This window comes from Eptesicus fuscus, chromosome 20, assembly GCF_027574615.1.
Source record: "Eptesicus fuscus isolate TK198812 chromosome 20, DD_ASM_mEF_20220401, whole genome shotgun sequence".
NCBI classification, from domain to species: Eukaryota; Metazoa; Chordata; class Mammalia; order Chiroptera; family Vespertilionidae; genus Eptesicus; species Eptesicus fuscus.
The window spans coordinates 14,030,192-14,054,124 of NC_072492.1; the positions used below are offsets into that span (position 1 = coordinate 14,030,192).

General features: G+C 58.9%; 1 protein-coding gene across 1 annotated transcript; it reads right to left on the reverse strand.

Moving 5' to 3' along the window:
- Positions 1 to 216: 216 nt before the first annotated feature.
- Positions 217 to 20,105, reverse strand: SMTNL2 (smoothelin like 2). The gene is made up of 8 exons (XM_008156747.3): positions 19,650 to 20,105; positions 12,592 to 12,682; positions 11,850 to 12,092; positions 11,170 to 11,245; positions 9,847 to 10,011; positions 8,782 to 8,899; positions 8,249 to 8,400; positions 217 to 1,147 (listed from the first exon to the last, which is right to left on the reverse strand). The coding sequence occupies exons 1-8, from the start codon at positions 20,046 to 20,048 to the stop codon at positions 1,021 to 1,023; spliced, it is 1,371 nt and encodes a 456-aa protein (XP_008154969.2). The 5' UTR covers positions 20,049 to 20,105; the 3' UTR covers positions 217 to 1,020.
- Positions 20,106 to 23,933: the final 3,828 nt, after the last annotated feature.

Sequence of the window (23,933 nt, forward strand, 5' to 3'; positions counted from 1 at the left end):
CACAGGCATGTCAGCCAACACGGATCCACAAGGGGCGTGCTCTGTCCTCGCTCCTTCCACAGCTGAGATGAGCCAATGGGACTTCCAACCTCTTGGCGAGTGATTCAGGCACAGAAACAGTAAAGGGGTCATGTCAGTCGATTCCCCTCTGGGCCGTGTGCCGAACCTCCTAGTCATGGGCCCCACATCTCCCAAAAGAAAGAACCAACCCCAAGGGAAGTTCGACACATCTTTTATGTACAAACGGTCAGTGGTACAGATGGAGTTATTTTTTATAAATATCTGCAGCAAATCCTCTAAAAAAAAAAAGCTGTGAATAAAAACTACCTCTCTACACCAAGGGCCTGTCCATCCCCAAAGTGTTAACTGCAGGACAGCCTATTCTTAGCCAAACACTTGTGGGGCCTCCAGGGAAGGACAAGAGCCTCTGGGACCGGGCAAGGGCCTTCCCATCTCCCCAGAGAGCCGAGGTGACTTGAAGGTCATCTGTAGCCCAGGACCTGGGAGTGATTAAACTCTTTCTTCCCAAGACTTCGGTCTTCTTTGTCAGGCTGCTGATTAGGCGGCCTCTCTGTTTCCTGGCCGTGGCCCAGAGGGAGGGAGGGAGGAAAGGAAACTACAATAGTGTGAGGAAGTAAAAAACTCTGGGTGTTTTGATAAAAAAAAAAAATACTTGGTAATCAATGTAACCCTGTGAAACCAATGGATCAGACTCACCAGAGGGAAACGTGTGATTTAGCATTCGGGGATCTACGGACAAGCATTTTTTTTTTTTTTAAGGAAGATAATTAGCACCAATTTCTCTCTCTCTGGTAATTTTCCCTTTTCCTTCAAGCCCCTGGCTGTGATCAACGCAGTCGGAGCAGGCTCAGGGCGCTTTAATCAGTAACACAGCTGGGCGGGCGGACGGGCGCGGTCACACACCAGGACGCGGCTTCTCGCCGCCCCGGCTCCGGGGGGCATAAGCGCCCCGCGGGCTCCTCCTGGGGTTGCGATGCGGCGCTCCAGGCCCACGGGGCTTCATTCAAAGCGACGCAGGTGGTTGTACAGCGACTGGACGTAAGTGAAGACACACATGGGGTCCGGCTTGCGGCCCATCACCATCATGTCCTCCACCTCGATCAGGCGCTCGCAGTTGGCCAGGTTCCTGAAACACAGAAGCCCCATCAGAACGCAGGTCCTCGGTCCTCGACAGCCGCCCGCCCCCCCCCGCGGTCAGCCCCGCAGGAGAGCGGAACTCAGCCTGGAGCGGCAGGCTCCCCAGAGAATTCCGACCCCCTCGGGAGAACCTGTGCAGTCACTTCCGTCTAACGCAGGTGTTTCCCCAACTCCCACATTCGGGAAGCACCCATGCAACTCAGATTCTCACTTAAGTAGACTTACATCAATTTTCGGTCAAATTAAATTTCACTAAATTTAACTTTAAAAAAAAAAGTCACTGTATCTCAGCAGTCTATGGAAAATCAGCATACACTATAAAAATAAATGCAGGGAACGTCCTTATTTAACCATGCGGACAGGTTCTGCAACTTTAGCAAAAGGATGTATAACGAAACCAATTTTACCAAAGGCTAACTGCTATAAACAGGAGTCCCTCCCCGAGCATGTCAAACTCGAGGGCCGCATTCGAGGCCCGCGGGCCGCGAGTTTGACATGCTTGCTCTACACCATCTCATCAACGTTATAACCAAACAACAACGTTGAATGAAACATTATTCGAGGACCTGCTGTCGAAAGAACAAAGTAAAAACAAATTTACCCCAGGCCTCCCGAAACAGTGATTCTAAACTTATTCTTACCGTGACCCAAGGTTAGAGAGAGATTTTTCATCATGATTCAGCACACACATATATGTGGAAATAACATTTCACAAAAATACCGTACTACCCACATTTTCTCCATAATATTTCATCTTTATTTCTCCCCCACCTCTTTTTTTTTTTTTTAATGCTGGTTATGAGCCACTACATTGAGTTTACTACCTACTGATGGGTTACAACTCCAAGTTTAAAACATGGCCTAACATCACCTTGCCTCCCCTCCCCCCAGGCCCTGTGCCTCATGCAATGGGAGACACTGGTTTAATTTTGGCCACTGGCACAGATGCGTGTGGGAACTGGCGCCTTCCGCTGGGCTGTAACGGAAGCTGTCCCCTCCGCCATCCCAGCTGGGAGGCGGCTGAAGGCCTCGGCTCCATGGAGGTAGGACAGTGAGAATCCATAGTTCAGGAACGTCGCATTGTGCACCTCAGCACTGAATCTTTTTAAAAAAATATATTTTATTGATTTTTTACAGAGAGGAAGGGAGAGGGATAGAGAGTTAGAAACATCAATGAGAGAGAAACATCAATCAGCTGCCTCCTGCACACCGCCTACTGGGGATGTGCCTGCAACCAAGGTACATGCCCTTGACCGAATGGAACCTGGGACCCTTCAGTCCGCAGGCCGACGCTCTATCCACTGAGCCAAACCGGCTAGGGCAGCACTGAGTGTTTAAATGGCGTCCTCTGGAATGCCGAGCAACGCTTCCCCTGGGCACCAGATGCGGCTGGCCTGGCGGTACCAGGCAGACCCAAAAGGGCAAAGACAGATGCACTTGGTCGAATCATCAGTGTCCTTCCTTCAACAGCTGTGTGCACTTCGGTAGTTCCAGGGGTCCCCAGTCTTTCTCACTCACATCACTAAGTGCATGGCCATCAGGGTTCCCATCCCACCTCCATCCTTACTAGCCATAGGACTGTGGGCAAGAGACTTAAATTCTCCGCACCTCAGTTTCCCCATCTGGAATAACAGCCACTTCACAGGGTGGTGTGAGGATTAATGAGCTAATCCATGCACACAAGATGGAACAGTGTCTGGCACATGGAAAGAGCTCAACAAACAGCAGAAAATCACCCTCCTGCCTCTGCTCCCCCTCCCAGTGGGCTCCCCCCTGCTCCTTTTTGGGAGGTTGTGTGCCTTCGTGTGCCTTGTACCCCAGAGCTGTGACCCCGCTCCCATGGCTCACGCAGCACTTTCTACTAGTCCCCACCGACCCTGGGCTTGCGGGCTCCAAAGACAAGGCCCATGACATTAGCACAGGGCCCTGCTTCGTGGTGCTGGCCTGACGCCAGGCCTCCTATCAGAAACCAAATGTCAAGGCGAAATGGAGACATCTGTCCCAGATCCCATTGCCGCCTCCCCCCTCGGTCTGGAGCGGGCAGCCTGTAAGAGAATCCAACAGCTTTGTGGGGTGGCGAGCGGTTTGGCCCAATGAGCGGGCACCCTTGCTCCCCAGGTCGGGCCAGACAGGGCTCGGTGTCAGGAAAGTCGGCGCTCTGACAAGGGCAGGCATGCAAAGGTGCTTTGTCCACGGTCAAGGTCTGAAAATCGGAGTTCTCCTGAGGGTTCCCGGGGACCTGAGTTCACCTTCCTGAGCTATCACGTAGCATCTGGCGCCCCCCTCCTCACCTGCAGCCCAGGAGAGCACCTCCCTTCCCCCCTCCCTCCCGGGGCTGCTGCCAGAGGACCTCAGGTGTGTGTGAGCAGGCTCCGCATGTGTGCCCAGGGCATCGCCACCAACAGCGTGGCCTCAGCGTCCCCTGTTAAATGTGGGCAGCATTAGAACCCAGAACCTCGGCCGTGGAAGAGAACTGAAATGCCATCCTCCAAACACTCCCATCAGAAGCACCAACCGTCCCTCTGAAGGCCCTGCCTGGCACGCTCACCGCCAGGTCCAGGGAAGGGGCCCTCGAATCCTCGGAGGACAGTTCGGATCCCTCTACAGGTGGCACTGCCAGGAGAGGTTTCCCTTAGTTTCTCAAACTCTTTCCCGCCCCCCTTTTTTTTCTCAGATATATTCTCATTGATTTCGGAGAGGAAGGGAGAGGGAGATAGAAATATTAACGATGAGAGAGAATCACTGATTGGCTGCCTCCTGCACACCCCACACTGGGGATCAAGCCCGCAACCTGGACATGCGCCCTGACGGACAATCAAACCGTGACCTCCTGGTTCATAGGTCGATGCTCAACCCCTGAGCCACACTGGCTGGGCACCCTTTCCCCTCTTGACTCTTTACACCTATTGTTCTCACAGGCTATTCTCAGGTTAAAGATTCCCTCCCCCCCTCCCCACAAAGGAGCCCTGTTGGAAGACAATTTTCATATCCATGTCTTCCCCTTAAACTAAATATTGTGGTTCCTTCACTGCTCCCTTCACTGGGCCCTGTCTGTTGAGCTTGTTCTGATTTCTTGTCCCCTCATGGAGCACATGCAGAACCGCTAGCACATGCCAGGTGTCGTCCAACCTGTGCGGAGAGGGCGAGCTGATCCCTTCTCTATTCTAGCGGGAGCGCTGACCCTCAGAGCAATGACATCCCTGCCCAGGCAGCGAGTCTCTGAAATCAGCGTGGCAGTCGGGACTGGCGCTAAGGCCTCACCCTTGGCCTTACCCTCTCCTACCCAGGCAGGAGGCAGTGGGCAGGGTGCTGGCTTCCCCAGCAAACAACGAGGGGACTGGGCCACATCCCCCCGTCCCCCACCCCAGGTGACCCACCACAATAGTAATGACGAGATTGCCGGAAGCTGAGGACACAGTTTATGAGACAGGAGATGAGAAAAGTGATCATCAGCGACGTTTACAAAAATGTTTAAGTCTCCAATATTAGAGGCCTTACCTTCCATTTTAAATAAAATTTAAATTTTGTATAAATGATACAAACTTGTTTAAAATAATTTAAACAACATGGAACAGTCCAAAGGAGAGAATACAAATCACTTCCAATGTCCCCGCACAGCCAGAACCAGCGATCACGTCTGGGTACCAGCCGTGTTCAATGGGTTTACCGGGCCCCACCTCGGTGGGGGTTAGGAGAGGTTCAGCAGGGCCTTCTCCTGCTCCAGTCCACCGTGGTCTTCAGCCACCACAGGGCTGGCCCGGGAGGGAGATGGGGGAGGGCCGGAGGGGTTATTTTTACTTATTTAAGCTTCTCTAAGACCAGGATGCCAGAGCTCGGGCTGCAGCCTCCTATCTGGTTTTAGGCAGAGACACATGGACACTACAAATAGCCTGGAAGCCCCTTCTGCTCCGAGTAACCCGAGAGCGGGGCACATTCCCCGCAGGGCAAGTGGGAGCCTCGGGCCGCATGTCTGGCTCCATGGGAGAGGAGGGGGAAAGGGTGCAGAGGGTCAAGTACCCATAAAAGGGGCTGGCCCTCCGCTTTCCAAGTCCCGAACACCTGTCCGACAGAAAGAGCTCATCTTGCTGTCAACACCGCATCCGTTCACACAGATTAGGCCACGAGGAATCTCTGGGACTGTAAATTATTGGGGGGGGAGGGGGGGGGAGAGAAGCACAAGCCACTTTTACTCCACAGGCCCTGATGCACCTCTGTGCTTTTTAAAAATATATGTATTTTTATTGATTTCAGAGAGGAAGGGAGAGGGAGAGAGAGAGAGATAGAAACACCAGTGCTGGGAGAGAATCATCGATCGGCTGCCTCCTGCACACTCCCTACGGGGGATCCAGCCCGCGACCCGGGCATGTGCCTTGACTAGGAATCGAACCTTGACCTCGTGGTTCATAGGTCAACAGTCAACCACTAAGCCACACCGGCTGGATGGGTCTCTGTGCTTTTAAGGAACTTGCCCACAGAAGGATCTGGAAACTTTTCCTTCCTGATGTGAGGTGGACCCACTGTTGGGAGGCCCCACTCCTGTCCTCTTTGCCCTTCCAAAGGCTGTCACTTCATCAGAGCCCAGGCTCCTCTCCCCCCACACGGCCCGCTCCTAAACCGCCTTCCTCAGCTCCGTCCCACTGCCGGTCCGGCTCTTGGCGGCTTCCGGCAGCCCCGCACGTCTGCTTGGCTTTGGTGTCGAACCTCAGGAATACGGGGTAAGACACTGGTGGATGGGATCTCCGAGCAGGTGTCCCTGTGCTTTCTCTCCATCTCCTCTAACCAGCCAGGACACGGGGTGACCAAGCTGCTGTCCTCCCCAGCGCCTCGGACAGCCAGGCCCACCTTCCAAGCCCTCTCCAGTAAGTACCTTCGAGATAATCTGGATGACTCACGAGGGGAGGCACCTTCCCAGACTCTGAGCAAGCTCCCCACACAGACAGGCTGGCCCCCTCGAGTCAGCAGAAAAACAAGAATGCATTTCAGGGGCCTGGCAGACCATCCTCCCGTCCCCAGCCAGGAACAGACTCGGGCTGCAGGGAGGCAGGGCCAAGTCTCTTACCCCCACTGTCTGCTCTGGGGAGGAGGGAGACAAACCCTGGAGCAGCCTCCGCCACTGCTCCCCCAGGCTGGGGACATCTGTTTGGAGTCTGGAGGCTGCCCGCTCAAACCTCATGCTGGGAAAGCACAGCCACCAAGCGCTCCGGCTCTGGCTGCCAAGGGAAGCTGTGCTCCCTGCGAGCCGGGGTGCAGGGCCGCCACCCCATGGCCCAGGGCCTCTCTCTCCTTGCCACAGGCCCAGGGCTGAGGGGAACCAAGGCAGCCAGGGCAGGAGCTGGCACCGCCTGGCCCACTGGACTTGATGGAGAACTCGGCCCTGCAGACTCTGACAGCCTGATTTCTGAAGGCCCAGTTGCTGGGCTCCAGGCAGCTGGGCCTCATCCCGCGGAGGCGCCCCTCCCCAACCTCGTGCACTTGGCTCTACCTCACCATGGTCTGGCTCCAGTTGCATAACACACTCCATCCGAAGCTGTTTCTGCAATTAGGATGACAGCTAATCCCAAGCAGCCAAGAAAGAGAAGGCTTTTAAAGTATACAAGGAGTTCTTATGACCCCGAGGGGGCCGAGAGTCCAAGCGCGTCATCCGAGACAACACAACAGGGGCAATACTCATGTTCCAACAACTCGGGCCAGCAGCAGGGAGCCAGGTCTCCACTCGGCCCCCAGGGCCAGAGCTGCTGCTCGGAGAGCGGGGCCGCTGCCTCCGCTCGAGGCGAGCCCTTCAGTACCAAAGGCGGGTCCCGTCACCTGCCGGCTCCGACTCCTTCCCTGGCCAGGCTTCGGTGGGTGTGGGGGCCGGAAGGGTAGGCCGGGAATGGAGTGAGGAGGCTTGGGGTGAGGGCTCCTCCAACTCGACAAGCACAGGAGAGCACCTCCTAGACATGGGCCCGCGGCTCAGACCCCGAAGCAGAGGCGTGAGCCACCGGCACAAAGGCAGGTGGGCGGCTGGGCAGGCGGGAATGAGAACGTTCCCTCCAGGAAACTGCGCTCTGGGAGGCCTTCCTCCCCTTAACGCCACCCGGCTTAGCACCAGGCGGCCCCGAGCACGCTCATCTGTGCCGGGTGCTGCTCCAGGCCTCAATGGAGGCAGCAGTGGCCCCCCTGCCCTCCGCCTGTGCTCAGCCAAGAAGCAGCCCTGGCGTGGCGGGCAGGAGGAGAGCGAGGGCAGAGGGTTCATCCCCCCAACTCCCTCCCTGCCAGGTCACTGTGAGCTGGTCAGAGCCACGTCCCCAAGCGCAGCTCCTATCAGCCAGCCCTCTGCACAGCTATGCTCCCCGGCTCCCATCACTTCAGGCTGACTAGCCGAGGGCCCTGCATGGCACCTGGCTCCCTCCTTCCCTCCCTCCCGCCCACGCCCCGTGAGGAGTCCCTCACCGACTCAGTGTGCACGCACCCCCGCAGAACCCTGGCAGACACCTCCCGCTTCGCCTGCTCCTGATGCTCTGGGGCTGCCCTCCGACAATAACCAAACCTCCACTGGCTTCCCAAGCGCCTCCTGACCCCAGAATTGCCCCCACCCACCCTTCTCCCTATAAGTGGGTAAGGAGAAGGTAGACAGTGTTATATGAAACACTAGAATAATGTGTAGGGAAGCAACATCTACTTATTGGAGACGTTTTTTAAATGTCCCCCAGGCAGATATTACTGAATTTCCTGCTGATCCACCACAGCTGTGGGTCGCCCGGGCAGCTGCATCCTTCCACCAGCCCCGCGAGGGCAGACTCAGTCATCCCACTGCCCATCATGCCCCGTCTCCCAGACCGTCCGCCAGAGGCCAGCCACCCAGCAAAAAGGGCAGGTGCGCCAAGAAGAGAGCCCGGCTCCAAGACCAAGTACTGGGGGGACCCAGGCAGATCCCCACCTCCAGGACTCAGTCTCCCCATCAGGGGAGAGCAGACTGGAAGGCCTCAAGGTCCTCGGCTCCGCGTCGGCTGCCCCATATTCTGCCGGCCCCTTCGCTCCTCCACCCATGCAGTAGTCGGGCTCCGGGCCTGGGCCGGGCTGGGAGCCAGTGGGACTGCCATCTACTCACTCGGCCATGGTGAAGGCCAGCTCGAAGTTCTTCTGCCGCTGCGTGGGGCTCAGGGCGCTGTAGTCGAAGGCGTCGGGGAAGAAAGAATGCACCAGGGCGCAGAAGGCCATCCCGTCACTCCAGCTGGAGGAGAAGTTCTGCAGGTCCACGTGCTGCGAGCAAGGCGAGGTCCATGCCGGCAGGTGAGGGGGTGTGACCCCACCTCCGCTCCCTGCCCAATGCAATCCCACGGCAGGTTCTCCAGCCCCTCCTCGAGGGCCAGCATCCACTCAGCTCAGCCACAGCCACCAGCTCCAGTCACCGGACCTCACGCCACAGGGGGCACTAGACCAATCTACACACCAATCTACGCGGGTCCAGACACAGGACTCCTGGGATCTGCTAGGGACTGACTGAGGAGGCACAATTTCTCTAGCTCCTACCCCCCCACCCCCACTGGGTTCTTACCCTGGCCAGGAAAACAAAAGCCAAGGGTGATGCTTAGTCAAGCCCCCGGCCGGGGCCCCAGGGGCCAGGGTGGGACCTGGGCTCACCTGGTAGCCCAGAGTCTTGTTGCGACACCACTCGAGCAGGATCTGCTTGATGCTACTGGCGCTGGCCACCCCGAAGCTCTGGGACCGCTTCAGCTTGGCCCGGGCCTCGCCTTTGCCCCTGTGGAGAGAGTGCAGGCCTGCCGTGGGGGCCGCCCCGCAGCTGCCATTTCCACCGAGAAGCAGGGGAGTCCCCAGCCATTCATTCCCACAGGGCCGGGAAGGTGGCCCCACCTGCTCTGCTCACCCAGGGAGGCGCTCTGTCAGTACATAGCCTTCCTCACCCCCGTCCACGTCCAGGCGTGAGCCCTGCGTACCAGCTACACAGCCGCCCTTGATGGTATCCGGGAGGACCGTCCCCCCTCCCAGCCTCCAGGTGCCCCTGGGAACCCCTCCTTCTGAGCCTCCCTCTGAGGCCACCCGTGCTGATGGCTCTTTCCTAACCTAGGACGGTTGCCTCTTCTGGACCCAAGGACACCCCCTAACAGCCGAGATGGGGTTGTCTGGCCCTGGGGACACCCCCTCCCTGGGTCTGTCTCCCTCACTAGAGTCGGAGCCTCAGGAGCCAGCACTGGGGTCCTGTGGTTGTCACAGGCCGGGGCTGCCCGCTGCAAGCAGCAGGTGTCACTACCCCGCACTGACAGGAGGGCCCGGTAAGTGTGCAAGGGTGGGTCCCGTCTCTAACAGGAGGGTTCGAAGCATGACGGCAGACCAGGGGCACTTGGGTCCTGGGTGTCACCTCCCAGCTCCTGCTGGGAATCCCAATGGACTGCCCTCCTGGCCTTCTGGTCTCTCACAGAAACCAAAGGGACTACGACTCACAAGGAACTTGGGCGTGCGGGCAGCCCGGGGGCCCCCCTGGGAACTGGGCAGAGAGGAGGACTCTCATCAGGCCTTGCCTGGCTCCCAGCCCACCTGTGGCCCGACCCTGACCTTGTGTCTTACCCAAGAGGTCACACCTTAGGGAAGGACCCCGGGGAACAGCTCAGGGCCACAGTCCTGCCTGTGCCAATCGGGGTCTGGGCCTACTCTGGGGGCCCAGCCTGGTCTGAGGACTAGTGCCCGTACTTGCCCACTGTATCCTGCTCCCACTTCTCAAACAAAGCCTTCCGGGCCTGCGCGCTGGAGGTCCGGGGCAGCGTCTGCGACCTCACCAGCTCCCGGCGATGGGCCTGAGTGGTGGCTGGCGGCTGCGGGGATGGGGGCGACTGGGGCGGCGTCACCAGAGGGGGGCTGAGGAGAGAACCACGAGTCATCATTGCCTCACACCATCACTAGCTCCCATCACCAGCCGTCACCCACCCACCCAGGCCCGGGCTCCTCCTCCCCCTGAGTGTGAGCTGAGGCAGACACGGGGGCTTGGTGGCAGGCAGGAGGAGGCAAGCGCCACCTGCTCCGGGACCGACCGGTTAGGCAGGTTTTCTGTCTGAAGCAGGAGGGAGAAGGGCCCCTCACTGGGTGAGGGTGTCAATGCCCAAGGCAGGCAGGGGACACCCTTTCAGGCAGGAGGTGCACTCAGAACCAGTCCCGCCAGAACCAGACTCCCCTCCTCCACCACCACTAGATAAGACCCCCTTTTGTTTTCCCCCTGGAACAGTTTGCCAGAAAGTCACAATTCTTTCATTATTAAAAGAAAAAGGAAAGCCAAGCCAGTCCCCCATCCCCATCTCCAATCACAGTCCAGCCGGCCTGGGGGAACACAGGGCCCCCCCAGGGCAGGCAGGAGGAGGCCTGTATCACAGCCTAGGGCAGTGATGGCCAACCTTTTGAGCTTGGTGTGTCAAACTTCGCCAAAAAACTGAGCATAACTCGGGTAGTGTGTTATTTTGAGGAAGAAACTAACTCCAAGACTCTAGTCGCAAATGTTTCATCCTCAGGATGCGGCCGCGTGTCATCAGAAATGGCTATGCGTGTCAGGGCTGACACGCGTGTCATAGGTTCGCCATCACTGGCCTAGGGCCTCTCCAGGTACCTTCCCAGGCCAGGGGCAGGCAGCAGCCGGCTCTGAGGGACCCTGGCCAGGTTGGATGGATAAAGAGGAGAGTGGAGATCCTTCCACCCTCCTTCCTCCAGGGGAATGGAGACACCCCTCCAACCTTTCAACAGACTTGCCTTGAAGGGTCCGTAGAAAAACCGGCCTGCAGCCATATTTCTCTAAACAAAACTCTCCACCAAACGCCACTGCCTCCCTTTCCCTGCTCTGACCCGACCCAGCATCCCGGCTGCCTCAGTTCTCTGGATGCCACAAGCCCAGGAGGGTGCCCTCCCCTGGAGTCAGCACAGGGAGCTCCCTGCAGGTGGCCTGGGCACCCTGGGTCCAAGGCAAAGCCCAGATGACACCTAGGGAGCGATGACCCCCCACACACACCAGGAACACGGGCCCCGACTCACCTGTCATTGCTCCTGCCTGCTGTCACTGCCCCATAGCCAGAGCCCAACAAGGGCCGTGGGAGAGAAGAATTCTTCTCTGCGGGACAAAGGGAGGGAGAGAAACAACAAACCCTGGTCTCATGGAGGGCCCCCTCCCGCCTGCCTCCCTCGTCTGACCTGGCCCTGCACTGTTTACCCAGCGTCACTCCGTGGACACGTAAGACCCCTGAGCTAAGCTGGCCCCACCTCAGCCAACAGTGGTGAAGAAAGGAGGTTGGGGACATAGAGCAATGACATAAAAGGTCTTTAAAGGGCCCAGGGCCGCCCGTGCTATGCATCCAGCGAACCCTCACTTTGGAGGCCCATACGGTCCCACCCCAGGTCTACCACTGAGGCCTGACCACAGACCCAAGTCAGGCCTGGAGGGGACTATGCCAAAATGTGCAGGGTGAAAGGCCGCCTTCTAACCACAGCCTCAACCTGTAAGAAAAGCCATGGTGATCACCTGCCAAGGACGCTGCTCTTTCATGGCCGCTCTGGGAGAGGATTCTGGGAAGGATGGAGGGTGCAGATGGGCTAAAGAAGGGAGTGTCAGGCAGGGGAGCTGGGCCTTGACCCCAGATTTTCTGAGTCTGTGGCTAAACAACCCCCAGCCCCTGCCCACCCTCCCAGACCAGAGTTGGGGTCTCCCCTGCTCCTACCACTGGGACTTAGAGTCCAGGGTGTGGTGGCCTCACTGGGGCTTGAGCTGAGGCCCCCCAGGATGGCAGCAGACGTGGGCGAGAGAGCTGTGGCTGAAGTCTCTCCAGAGAACCTCTCGGAGACCCGCATGACGGCCGTGACTGGCTGGTGAGGCAGCCCCAAGGAGAGGCTCATGGGGCGAGGCTTGGGGGGCTCTGGTGCCCGGAAGGTCTGGGTGGCCTCAGGGGGTCCATCACCTGGACCTGCAACATGTGACAAGAGGGGGATGGTAGTGTCAGCCAGGCATCCACTGGGACCTCAGGCTCCAGCCTCCCCGAACCCTCTCCCCACCTCCTCCAAGAAGACCTCCCTGACCACTCCAGCCTCCCTGACCTCCCTCTAATGGGGACTTTTCACTGCTCCAACCAGAGTTGACATCGGGTCCAACTTCCCCTCACAGCCAGGTCAATGAACACTAGATGGCCTGTCAGTCCACTCTCTACCCTGTTCAGGCCTGGACAATCCCTCAGCCCCTGCTTACATTCCTCCAGAAACAGGAGAGCTCACCCCTCCCAGGATCTCCCATTTCCCTCTGTGTTGAAATCTCCTTCTCTCTGAATGAGGCTGCTCTCCTGGCAGCCTCTGCATGTGTTAGGGTTTATGCTCAAGTCCCCCCACCCAGCCAAGGGGTGGCCTGGCACAGATGCATGGCTGCCAAGGCCCTGACCCCAGAGCTACCCACCCTCTGCAGCCCGCCCCTACCTGCCCCTGGCTGGTGCCCGTTCTCGATGACGCACAGGTTGGAGGACCTTCTCATCTCCGACTCGCTGGCTTCATCATGATGATCCACACTCTGGAGAGACACAGACACGGCAAAGGCCCAGTCAGCCAGGGCCGGCTGCCCTCCCAAAATCGCTCCCCAAAGCCCTCCTGATTCTGGCAGAGCAGACGACATTCATATGTGAGAGAACGAGCCCGCGGGACATACCATGACAGGCCAAAGATACACAGAAAGTTGGGGCAAACCCAGCCCCAGCTGTTGAGCCCCTGGGATCCTGCGAGGCAAACGCCGCCTCCATAGGCCTCATCTCGGAACCCCAAAATGCTAGGGACAAAGGTCAAGATGGAGAGGGTCCCAAAGGAGTGTGCAAGATGGCCCCGCCCCTATCCCAGGCTGGACCAGGTGACTGGGTGAGGAGAGTGTGGCTCCGGCTCATCCCAGCGGGGCAGGCTGGCCTGGCTGCCTGTGTGGGAGCAGCTGAAATGCAGAGACATACATAAGCTTCTCCTGGGCCCACAATGGGCACCGGAGCCCTCCTGCTGCGGCCTCTGCATTGATACAGGGTCACAAATTCACCCAGACGTCCGGAGACAGGGGCCTGATTGGCTACACACGGCAGAAGTGGGGGAGGGGTGCAGAGAGAGCGCCAAGACCAAGAGCCAGCGGGAGTGCCTGGCATCCTGGCTGGGCTGCCAACCACCAGGTGACCTGGGTAAGGTCATGCCCCCTGAGTCTGTTTGTTTGTTTGAAATATGGACGTAGGCGATGCAAGTGCCACTTGAGATCTACCAAGTGCCAGGCCCTTTTTCTGGGCAGGCCGCTTATGCCAACTTGCTCTGCCCTCCCAGGTAGGTGCTACCAGCCCCACTTTACAGATGGGCGATGAGGGCTCAGAAAGGGGGTGTACACGTGAGAAAGAGCTGAAGGTTATCAGCTCCGTGTTTCAGGGACATCCCTCAGAAGACGGAAGGGAGTTGCATGGAAGGGGAGCCCAGATGGCCAGCCACCTCACCAGTCCCAGGTGGGGACGTGGGGAGGGGTGATGGGACAGTGGGAGAGCGAAGGGCAAGGACTCAGAGCTTTGGGGAGAGTGAGGACGTGGAAAGACGAGAGGACACCCCTCCTCCGCCACTCCTCCGCCAAGCCCAGGCTTCAGGTGTGAGTGATGTGGCTAGGAAGGGTGGGGACATAAGAACTTCAGTTTGGGGCGTGATTGGGTAAGGTGCTCTGGGCATCAGGGAGTTGAGGTCAGGAAGTAGTTGCGTATTTGAGTGTGAAGGAGGAAGGACAGACAAACAACGAAGAAGCAGGGGTCTCAAATCCAGGGCCTGGGGCTGATGGGGCCAGGGCTGCGGCACCACATTTCCGGGGCAGAGAGACATCTGAGAATGAGAAGGCGCAGGCAGGCAGGTAGGAAGAAAACCAGAAGAATGCTGAGAAAGGCAGGTGGAAGTGTGTCAAGAAGTCAGGCGTGTCGGCGGCATCCAAAGGTGGCCTGAGGTCAAGGAAAAGAAGGTCAAGATGAGCTCGAAAAAGCGTCCATTGGGTTTAGCAAAAAAGAGGTCACTGGGACGGTTAGGGACTGAATCAGAGGTGGGGGCCGGGCACAGGTGATGGCCTGGGGGAGAAGCTGGGGAGAAACGGAGACCACACAGTAAGTTTAGCCCTGAGGGGAGAGGAGCAAAGGGGTGTGAGGGGTTCTTTCAGATGGAAGGGGTAGGGTACCATTTATAGGCTCCAGAAGATGAGGGGACCCTCTGCAGGGTGGGGTCTCTGGGGAAGTGAGAGAGGACAGGACTCAAGAGCCTGGCCTTGGAGAGAAGGTGACCCTCAACTTCTGATTCAGGAGGACAGAAGGGGAGGGGCCAGAACTACTCCGAGGAACAAGAGAGAAGGTGGGGGTGCATCTCCTGGCATTCTAGCATGGGGAGGGCACCCCTAGAGCCACGCCATTGCTAACTGGAAGCCAGCTCAGCAGGAGGTGGAGAAACAGCCAGTCCCTCCTGAACTCCAGCCCCCACCTGTCTCCAGGTTCCACCCAGCTCTGGGGTCTCCATGTCCCCTCATCCACCTTGCTCTGGTCCAGCAGGTTCCACAGGTCCAGGCAGGGGCTTGAAGGGACAGGCTGATGATGAAATCATTTTCCCAAGAAGGTGGGTCTCTACTGGGGGAAGGAGGGGGGCCATAGCCACCTGCCCCTGCATGTTGCAGGCCCACACCCCATGATGCCCCAGGGGACCAGATGTCACAACCAGACAGGAAGGTGGTTCTGAACCAGCCGGATTCCTGCCAAGGGGTCTCAGCAAAGCGGAGGGAAAAGGGATCGGGCGAACTCATGCTAGGAGGACCCACGGCAGCTGCCCCCCAACCCTGTGACTGGAGCCACTCCTCACCCAGGGAAAGGGCTCTGCCCACATCTCAAGCCGAGGGTGGAGAAGGTCACCCCTAACTTCAAGCCTGGACCAAAGGCTCCTGCAGAGTCAAGGTTTGGGACTCGTGTCTCCTACCCCAACTCGGGGCTCTAAACACAAAAGTCCTCCGGCCTTCGGAGGGCAGAGCGGACACTCAAGACAAACCTGTCTCCCAGGACCTCGGGCAGGGAGAGCCATCTGCATCAGAGGAGGCGGAGGAAACCCCTGAGTGGGGTAAGCACCCCAGCAGGACCTGAGCCCTTAAGCCAAGGAGCCGAGCAGGGCTGGAGCGGACGCAACCAATCATGTGTCTCTCTCACATTGATGTTTCTCTCCCTCCCTCCCTCCGACCTCCACTCCACTCTTTCTAAAAATAAAAATAAAAATCACTGGGGAAAAATATCCTTGGGTGAGGATTATTAAAAAAGGGGGAGGCTCCCTGTGCGGGAGCCCGGGCCTGGAAATGTTAGAGTCATAGGAGGGATGCGATAAGTCTGATTTCAGACACTCTCTCTGGGGACGTTTTAAACACTTTTGTGAGGGCGAGAACAGTATCTCAGGCACTCTCGGTGCTGCGTGATCCCACACAGGCCCACGTGTGGACACGGGAGCCTATGCATGAGCCCATGCGTATGTCCAGCACAGCCCAGACGGCCAGAACCGCCATTCTAAGCCAGTTAACACGGCTGCCCTCCTCTCCTCCTCGTTCACGCCATGGTTTTAAAGACTCAACTCAAACTTCTCCCCAAAGCATTTAACTCCCTTATCACACAGTGTGTCTGGGAAAGGAAGGCAGATAAGGCGAGTCTGGTTTCTTTCAGGATCGGCCTGACACCTCGCTCCTGGCAGTGGTTCCTAAGGGACTCCACCACCTCGGCCATCGGGACCCAGTGGCTCCAGCTCAGCCGAGAGGGCATTTCCAGGGAACAACTGTGGCCTGGCCTCCAGCCTGGCCTCGGGCCGCTGCCATCCACCGAGGCCCCCAGCCGGCTCCCTTCATCCACCAGGTCACAGCTGTGGCTCCACAGACACTTTTGTGAGCAGTTTGGGCTGATGCCCGTTATAATCACCCACCCTGCTCAGTGCGAGAGGCCCAGCTGGGCTGGGACAGTGTCCCCCGGTTTAGATACGAGGAAACTGAGGTCTAATTGGGAGGAGGTGCCCTCAAGACCTCAGCAAATGCCCCAAACCAGCTCCGTCTGCTCCAGGGACTCAGGCCTCCTGCATGGAGTCCTCCCTGGTGACTCCTACCCCACTGACCTGCCCTCTCCCCTGTCCTGGCGCCTCCCTGGCTGCTCTTCTGTCTCCTCACTACCTGGCTCCCATCAGACCTGTGTAAGCCTGATGAGCAAGGTCCTAGCAAGGTCAGGGTTTCCGTACCCAGAGTTCAGGGCACATTTACATGCTGAATATGACCCACTTCCAACCCCTACAGTCCCCACTTTAAAACAGCAGGATGGCCCTAACCGTTTGGCTCAGTGGATAGAGCGTCAGCCTGCGGACTGAAGGCTCCCAGGTTCGATTCCGGTCAAGGGCATGTACCTTGGTTGCGGGCACATCCCCAGTAGGGAGTGTGCAGGAGGCAGCTGATCGATGTTTCTCTCTCATCGATGTTTCTAACTCTCTATCCCTCTCCCTTCCTCTCTGTAAAAAAATCAATAAAAGATATATTTTAAAAAAAAAAAAAAAAAAACAGCAGGATGCAAAAGGGTCTCCCAATCTCATTGCTGTTACAGATGGGCAGCACAGCACAGCCACCACTGGCCAGAGTGTGCGAATGCGACCCTCACACCCAGAACTCCCCTGGGACAGAGACACAGAGACGAGAGAGAGAGAGAGAGAGAGAGAGAGAGAGAGAGAGAGAGCGCCAGCCAGAAAAGCAGCAGCCCCTGTATCCAGCCATGACCCTGCTCAGTCTTGCCCTGGAAGCCTGATTCCCTATTCATGACCAAGTGCCCAGGAACACACCATTGGTCACAGCACATGAGTGGGAGCCTGTGGGTGGTTCCACACAGCCCCCCTCACTGCCAGAAACTGGCTGGGAGCCTGTGCCGGGGCTGCTGAGAGGTGGGCTGCGAGAGAAGGGGGCACCAGTGCTCCTAGTCAGGTGGGGGGAAGATGCCTCAGGCCCAGGGAGCCAGGCTCAGGGGGCTGCAGAGCCTCTGACGCACTGGAGACCCTGGCTATCGCCTACCCCATCCTCAGCTATGCTTGCTGTTCCACCTCATCCCATGCCTCTCTGAGGTCCAAACCTACTCCCAAACCGGGTCTCCATCCTCTTCCCCCAGCTGCAGCAGCTTCCCTGCTGAACCCCAACAATGGAGAAGGCTCCCCTCTCTCCATTTCTAAGGGTGGGCTCTCCAGGGCCTCCTGACTCCCTGGCAGCTCCATGCACAAGGATGGTGTGTGGCCCCGAGAGCGGTGTGTAGCCCCGAGGCCCTGTGCCTGCCCACCCCACCGGGGTTCACTGTGGCCAAGCTGCAGCGAGACAAACAGTGGATACAGGCAGCGCTGGAGGTGGAGCCTCTGCCAAGGGCTCCTGCCACCTTCTCCTTCTGCACAACTGAAGACTTCAACTCCCAGCTCTGCCCTGATATCTCCCCAACTGGCGGCCTTGACCACTCTCAGTGCAACAGATGGGTGACTCTACCTGCTCTGGGACAGCTTCACCCAGGGTGTCCCACAGCCCCTCACACTCAGCACAACCCAAACGGAACCGAGCATCTCCCCCAGATATGTGACCCAGTCGTCCCCCAGGCAGAGCGCCTCCCTCTGCCTCTCTACTAACGTCCAACGACTCTCTACCTTGCTGATTCTCCCTCTTCCATCCCTCTCCAAGGCAACCCCAGCTTTCCATCCACCCACCACTGCCCCAGCTGTGACCGTCCTCTCTCCTTGGACCATCATAATTAAGTTAGCCTGTCTCCAGCCACCCTCCAGCCCGCCACCCATCCTGGAGGGAGCTGCCAGATACGAGGAGGACCCTGTCCCTCCCCTGCCCAGTGCCCCTCACCCAACAACCCCATAACTGAGAGGACTCGTTCACCTCAGGTGACCATGGCCAACTCCCACTGAAAAAGTTGGATGACTGGAGAGAATGCTCTCACATATGTACATGTATGCATGTACATATACAGATTCATACATATATGGCTCTGGGAGTATTTTTGTTAAAACTTGGGCAGCTGCTTCCATGAGCAGACAAGTAGCACATGCATGTTAAAATGAACCCTCGGAAATGGCGGATGACACAGTTTACTGGGCACATGTGAGCTCACTGTGGTGACTTTACACGATGAACATGTAGTGTGTCGTGCTCATAGGACAGGATTAAATGTATCCGTGTTTCCAGACACTGCATATGGCTCACTGGGCCACCCAGGGACTCTGCCACCAGCACATGTGTGAGGACCTCTCATGGCCCAGGGACAAAGCCCAGGTCCCTTGCCCAGCATCCAGGGGGCCTTCACAACTTGCCCCTCCACTCTCACAGCCACTAGGCTCCCCTCTGGCCAGAGAGTCCTTTCAGCCTTCTGGAGGATGCGTGCACAGCCCCCCACCGCACCCCCATCCGCACCAGCAGCAGCAAGCCCCGAGCCTGCAGCTCAAAGCCTTCCTGGGACACGCATGGGAAGGGATGACTGCGTTTGGAGCGCATCTGTTCTGGCTGCCTGTACTGTTGGTACTGCTCTATCTGGGGCCATCTCCCACCCAGGGTGGGACCTCCAGGGGCAAGGGCTAATCTGATCCCCAACCCCCTGGCCCCCTGCAGTGCAGCCCCGCCCCCCAGGAGACCTGAGTGCCTGTTGGACTGACCGAGGGGCAGGGGCGGCAGGTGCAGACTACTCACACCCAGACCCTGGAAACCCAACCCAAGAGCACATGTCTATGCAGAGTGGAAAATCTCACCTGAGAGCCACTGCACACCCCATGGGGACATTCTAACCGGCCTCCCCAGGCCCCATGCTCAGGGCAGTGACTGGTCCACACCGGCCTCCGCCCCACCCCCACTCGGTGTGGGCCTCTGGCCAGTCACTGAGCTCAGGAATCTAGACGCTGCTCAAGGCCGGTTTCTCCATCTATCCCTTCACGGTAAGGGATTTGCCCCCTGCAGTGCGAGTTCCAAAGCACGCCTGCTGGGCTGCACCTGACCAGATTGCGTCCTCCCCTCCCCCAACGGGGCCTGCGTTCTCAACCTGGTTAATCAATAACCTAACCGTCAGGCCTCAGTGAAGCGGCAACGCTGGGGCGCGTGAATGGAGGTGGGGGAGTCGGGGATGCTGACCATTCCAACGTGCGGGCGGGGCCCCGGGCCGTGTAGATCGGTCAGGGGCCGGACCTCAGCGTAAAGCCCTTATTGTCACGGGACAGCGGAGAGAGGGAGACAAAACTTAGGGCAAACAAGGCCCGGCTCCCCAGAAGGGAGGGGGCCCGAGACCAGTGTCGCAGGCCGGCCAAGATAGTGCTTCTCGGCTTTCTCCAAATCCCAAGTGGGGCCGGACTCGCACCACCAAGTCCTCACGGCCGGTGGAGGCACAGCCCCCCAGCCCAGCGGACGTACACACGCGGGGCGGCAGCGGCACCTGCGGAGCCCCAGTTCCCCGGCGCCCGCGCCTCCCGAGGCTCACCTGGCCACGGCCCGAAATCGAGAAGGTGGCGTGGCTGGCGAAGCGCGCGGAGCCCAGGCGGGGCGCGTGGTCCGGGACGCCTGGCGCCGGCGGAGGGCTGGGCGTGCCTGGTGTGCAGGGCGCGGGGGACAGCCCGGTCGCCAAACCCAGTGCCTCCACCTGGCGCGTCAAGCGCTCGAGCTGCGCCTGCAGCCGCTGGTTGTCGCGCTGCAGCTCCGCCACGGTGCGCGCCAGCGGGCCGGCCAGGCGCAGCGCATCGGCCACGCGCCGCTCCACGCCGCGCTGCAGCCCCTGCATGTCCTCGTGCAGCGCGCGCACCGCGCCCTCCAGGGCCGCCTCGTAGCGGCCCAGCGCGTCGCGCACCGCGTGCGCCTCCGCGGCATCGGGGGCCGGCTCCATGGCCGAGCGGGGAGCGTAGGGCCGAGAACGAACCTTGCAGCGAGAGAGGCCAGGCTCCGCAGCTCTCGGCCGCGAGTGGGGCTGGGGAGCTGGGCTCGCCCGAGGGGCGGTGGGAGGGGCGGTGGAGGGCGGAGCGGGTCCCCGGAGCCCGGGGACTGGGCGCCGCGTGGGGGCGGGGCTTCGGGGGCGGGGCCTCGGCCGACTCCCGGCCACCCCCTCCCCGGGAGACCCGCGGGTGTGGCGGGTTGAGGACCCCCAGAGGCACCAGGGAAAAGCTCGCCCCGCCTCTCCGCTCCTTCTGTGCGAGTCCCCGGCACAGTGTCGAGTCCGAGCCCCCACCCCCACCCCCACCCCCGACCCCAGAGGAGCGGCGTGCAGCCTGGGAAAGGGGGCTGCGGGCCCACCGGAAGAAGAAGGCCTCGCCCTCCCAAGTGGGCTTTACTTTGGAGACCACAGACGGGGGGGGGGGGGGGGGGGGGGGGGGTCCGGGAGAGGGAGGGAGGGGGAGGAAGAGAAGCAGGGGGGTATGCTTTCCCTAGGCATTCTCACCCCAGGTCGGGGTCCTACTGGGGGCGGGAACTTCCCCCCTGCCCTGGGAGACTTGAGAGGAGCAGTCCCCAGAACTGCCTCCTGACCCTCACCCTGTGCGGGGCACTGCCCTCTCTACTGCCTGGGCACGGCTCTCACCTGTGGGACCTTGGCCTGGATTGTTCTGCACCTGTTGTAAGACCTAAGCAAGGAAAAGACAAGTGGTGAGGTTTGCTCGCTGTCTCTCCCCTCCCAGCCACACTCTCTGGAGCACGATCTTAGTGCCGTTCCGCCAGTGGTCAGTAGGGGCTCCAAGGCTCACCAAGGGGCTCCGGTTAGAGGTCAGAAGAGGCTCAAGTGAGACAGAAGGAAAGGGTGTGCCGAGGGCCTGCTCTCTAAATCCTGGGGTGGGCAGCTGTGAGGATGCCTAGGGGAAGCATAATCACCCCCTCCCTCCATCCAAGTCTCCGTCACTGACCTCCATCCACAGGCCAGGGCTCCTACCTCTACTCCCTCTCAATGCCCCTTTTATACCTGAATCCAGATACACCTCACTTTAGGATGGTGAGCACAGGTATGTGAATTTCCATGTATACTGTACTGTAAAACTGATTTCAAATATAAGTGGGCACATAACATCCTTGTCCGTGCAAACACCTTTCCTGGTTAGCCTTCTCCTGCTCGGCCTGGGCCACCTGAAGGAGGCCCAGTGGCTGGGCAGGCACCACCAGATGACCGCAGGGACGAGAGAGCTGAAAGGCCTGTTCCTGTTGCATTTGGCTTCCAAAGATGTTTGGAGCCACGGACCTCCGGGACGGGCCTGCATTGCCCCAAAGGAGCTGGATCAGCCTAGCAGATGCTGAGTGCTGATCCCCCTTCCCCCTCCACCATGGGGACAGGAAGGAACGCTGGGTTACCTAATCCGAGCAGCCTTCCAGCAATTATTTCATGAGAAAGTCAAGTGCCAAAAGGCGTGCATGTTGCATGTGTGTGTGCGTGTGTGTTCCAAATAGCTGTCTGGACAGAGTAAGCCAAACCGCTCCCTGCATTCTTTCCCTGGGTAGAATCTTTGATAGAGACCGTGGGAGACGCTGCTGCTGCAGCTTCCACCCCAGATTGCACTTGTAGCTCCTTCAGAGACCCTGGTCTCAGCCAGAAAAGCCCAGTCCCTTTGCAGGACCCAAGGAAGGACTATGTGGGGAAGTCTTAGGAGGCACTATCCGGCTTGACCCCTGGCCCCACAGCCCATGTGCACCTGGGCCTGGGCCTGGGCCAGCAGCAGAGGTGGGCCGGGGGGGGTAGGAATCCAGCCTTCTCTCCTGTTCTCCAGGGGAAGGAAGGCTGGCGGGGTCTCTGGGGTGGGAACCCTAATAGTACGGGAGAGGTGAGAGACTGTAGAGACTGGCTGCCCAGGATCCATCCACCCTCTCCCACCTCACAGAGGTTATCTGGTCTCCCCGATCCACCTTGAGACTATCGACTATTAAGAGGGGCTGCTTAGGGGTGGGATTCTGTCGAGGGCAGAGCTGGGGCTCCCTGTGGGTTCCAGGAAGGCAGACAGTACAAGAGTCAAACCATCCTCCTTGGCTCCTCTCCCTCAGCAATCAGACCACTGAGTCAGCTGGAGATTAGCCTAGGAGATAGAAAGAGATGAACCAGGAACGCGAAGAAGAGGGGCAGAGGGCCAAGGGGTGCAGAAGGGGACGATTCTGGGCGGAGGTGGGGTATGAAGACCAGTGCCACCCAAGAGCTGGCTCCATGCCAGGTGGAGAGAGGCGGTGAGGCCTCCAGCCCCCCTCTTCTTCCCCCACTCCTCCAGCTCAGCTCCTGCCTGGTACCAGCCTGTGAGGGAGGTGAGGGCTGATGAACCTGATGAACTCCCTCCACATTCACCAGCCCTGATGTCAGCAAGCCTGCAAGGCTGGCCTCCCACTGAGTCCTGGGGGCTCTGGCGCCTGCCCTCCCAGCTCCCCCTCACCGGGCTCTGACCCCTCAGCCACCTGCTGGTCCCTGATTTTCTCTGGCTCTAGGCTGGAAGCAGGAGGTAGGACAAGCCTTCCCGAGTTCCCCTGCCAGTCCCCTCATGAGATCAAATCCTTGCCAGGCCAGAATCATCAAGTCCAGTGAGCTAGAGTCATGGACCTGAGATGGGGAAACGAGGCCCTGAGAGGGACAGGGACCGGCCCCAGGACACACAGCAAGGCATACAAAGAACTGGAACCGGATTTGAACCGCTCCTTCGCCCCGGATTTGAACCGCTCCTTCCTGTGTGCAGTCCAAGCGCACCTCCCCAGGGCAGTAGTCAAATTCAGCCACATCTAGGCAGCTCCTGCCTGCTCTCAGGTTGGTTAGCGACTCCACTCCCCTGGAATTGCTCCTCAGAGGTCTCCAGTACCCCCACTTCATGTCCTGCAGCAGTGGCCCCTAAGGACCACTCCTTCCTCCTCCTCCTCCTCCAGACTCTTCTCACCTCCATGCTCTCTCCTCCCTAGGGACCTTCCAGAGTGACTGTTCTTTCACTCATCCCTTAACATGGTGGTCCCCAGGGCTCTGACCTGGGCCTGTACCCCTTTCAGCTGCAGACCTTTTCCGGGGGTGTCACCATGCTGATGACTCCCACTTCTCCACCTCTCGCCCAGCCCCTCTCCCTATTCCACCCACCTCCAGCCTGCTACCCTGAAGGTCCCACCCAATCAATCCCCAGACTCGTCCGGTCCTGAGAAAGCACATAGGGAGAAGGAAAGGACATAAGAAATGGGATGGTTCCGGCCTCTGCCAGCCTCTGCCCACCTACCCGGTACCGCCCTCAGCCTCTGCACTGGGTCCATGTGCCTGGGCGCAGTGCATGCACAGGTGCATGCTCATGTCAGACCCCATCCTTGGAGAGCAGGGACTGTCTGCCTCAGCTGTTCCTCTGTCCCCACACCTGAGCAGCAATGGCTTTAGAAAGTGCTCAATAAACATTGGGTGATTGAAACCCGGGAAAGGGGGACCATTGAAGAGCCAGTGGAACCAACAGGACTGCTGCATGGATGGACAATGGGGAGAAAGGCAAAGATGGCTCCAAAATGCTGGCTTGGGTATCTGGAGGTACCGTATGGAGATACCACTCACTAAGACAGGTCACAGAGAGGGTGCATTACAAGGCATGGGGAGCCATGGGGGCGTCCACAGATGCTACACAGAATCTGTCTCCAAGGTCACATCAGCCTTTGCACTGGGTCAAGGACGCTGCCGACCTCACTGGTCACCTCACTCCTCCAAGCCCCTCTGCTAGGAAGGGCTCAGGTTGGAGCGTCATAGGCCAGGTCAGACCCATTATCTGTCAGCCCTTGCTTGGCCCTACCACACCCTCCA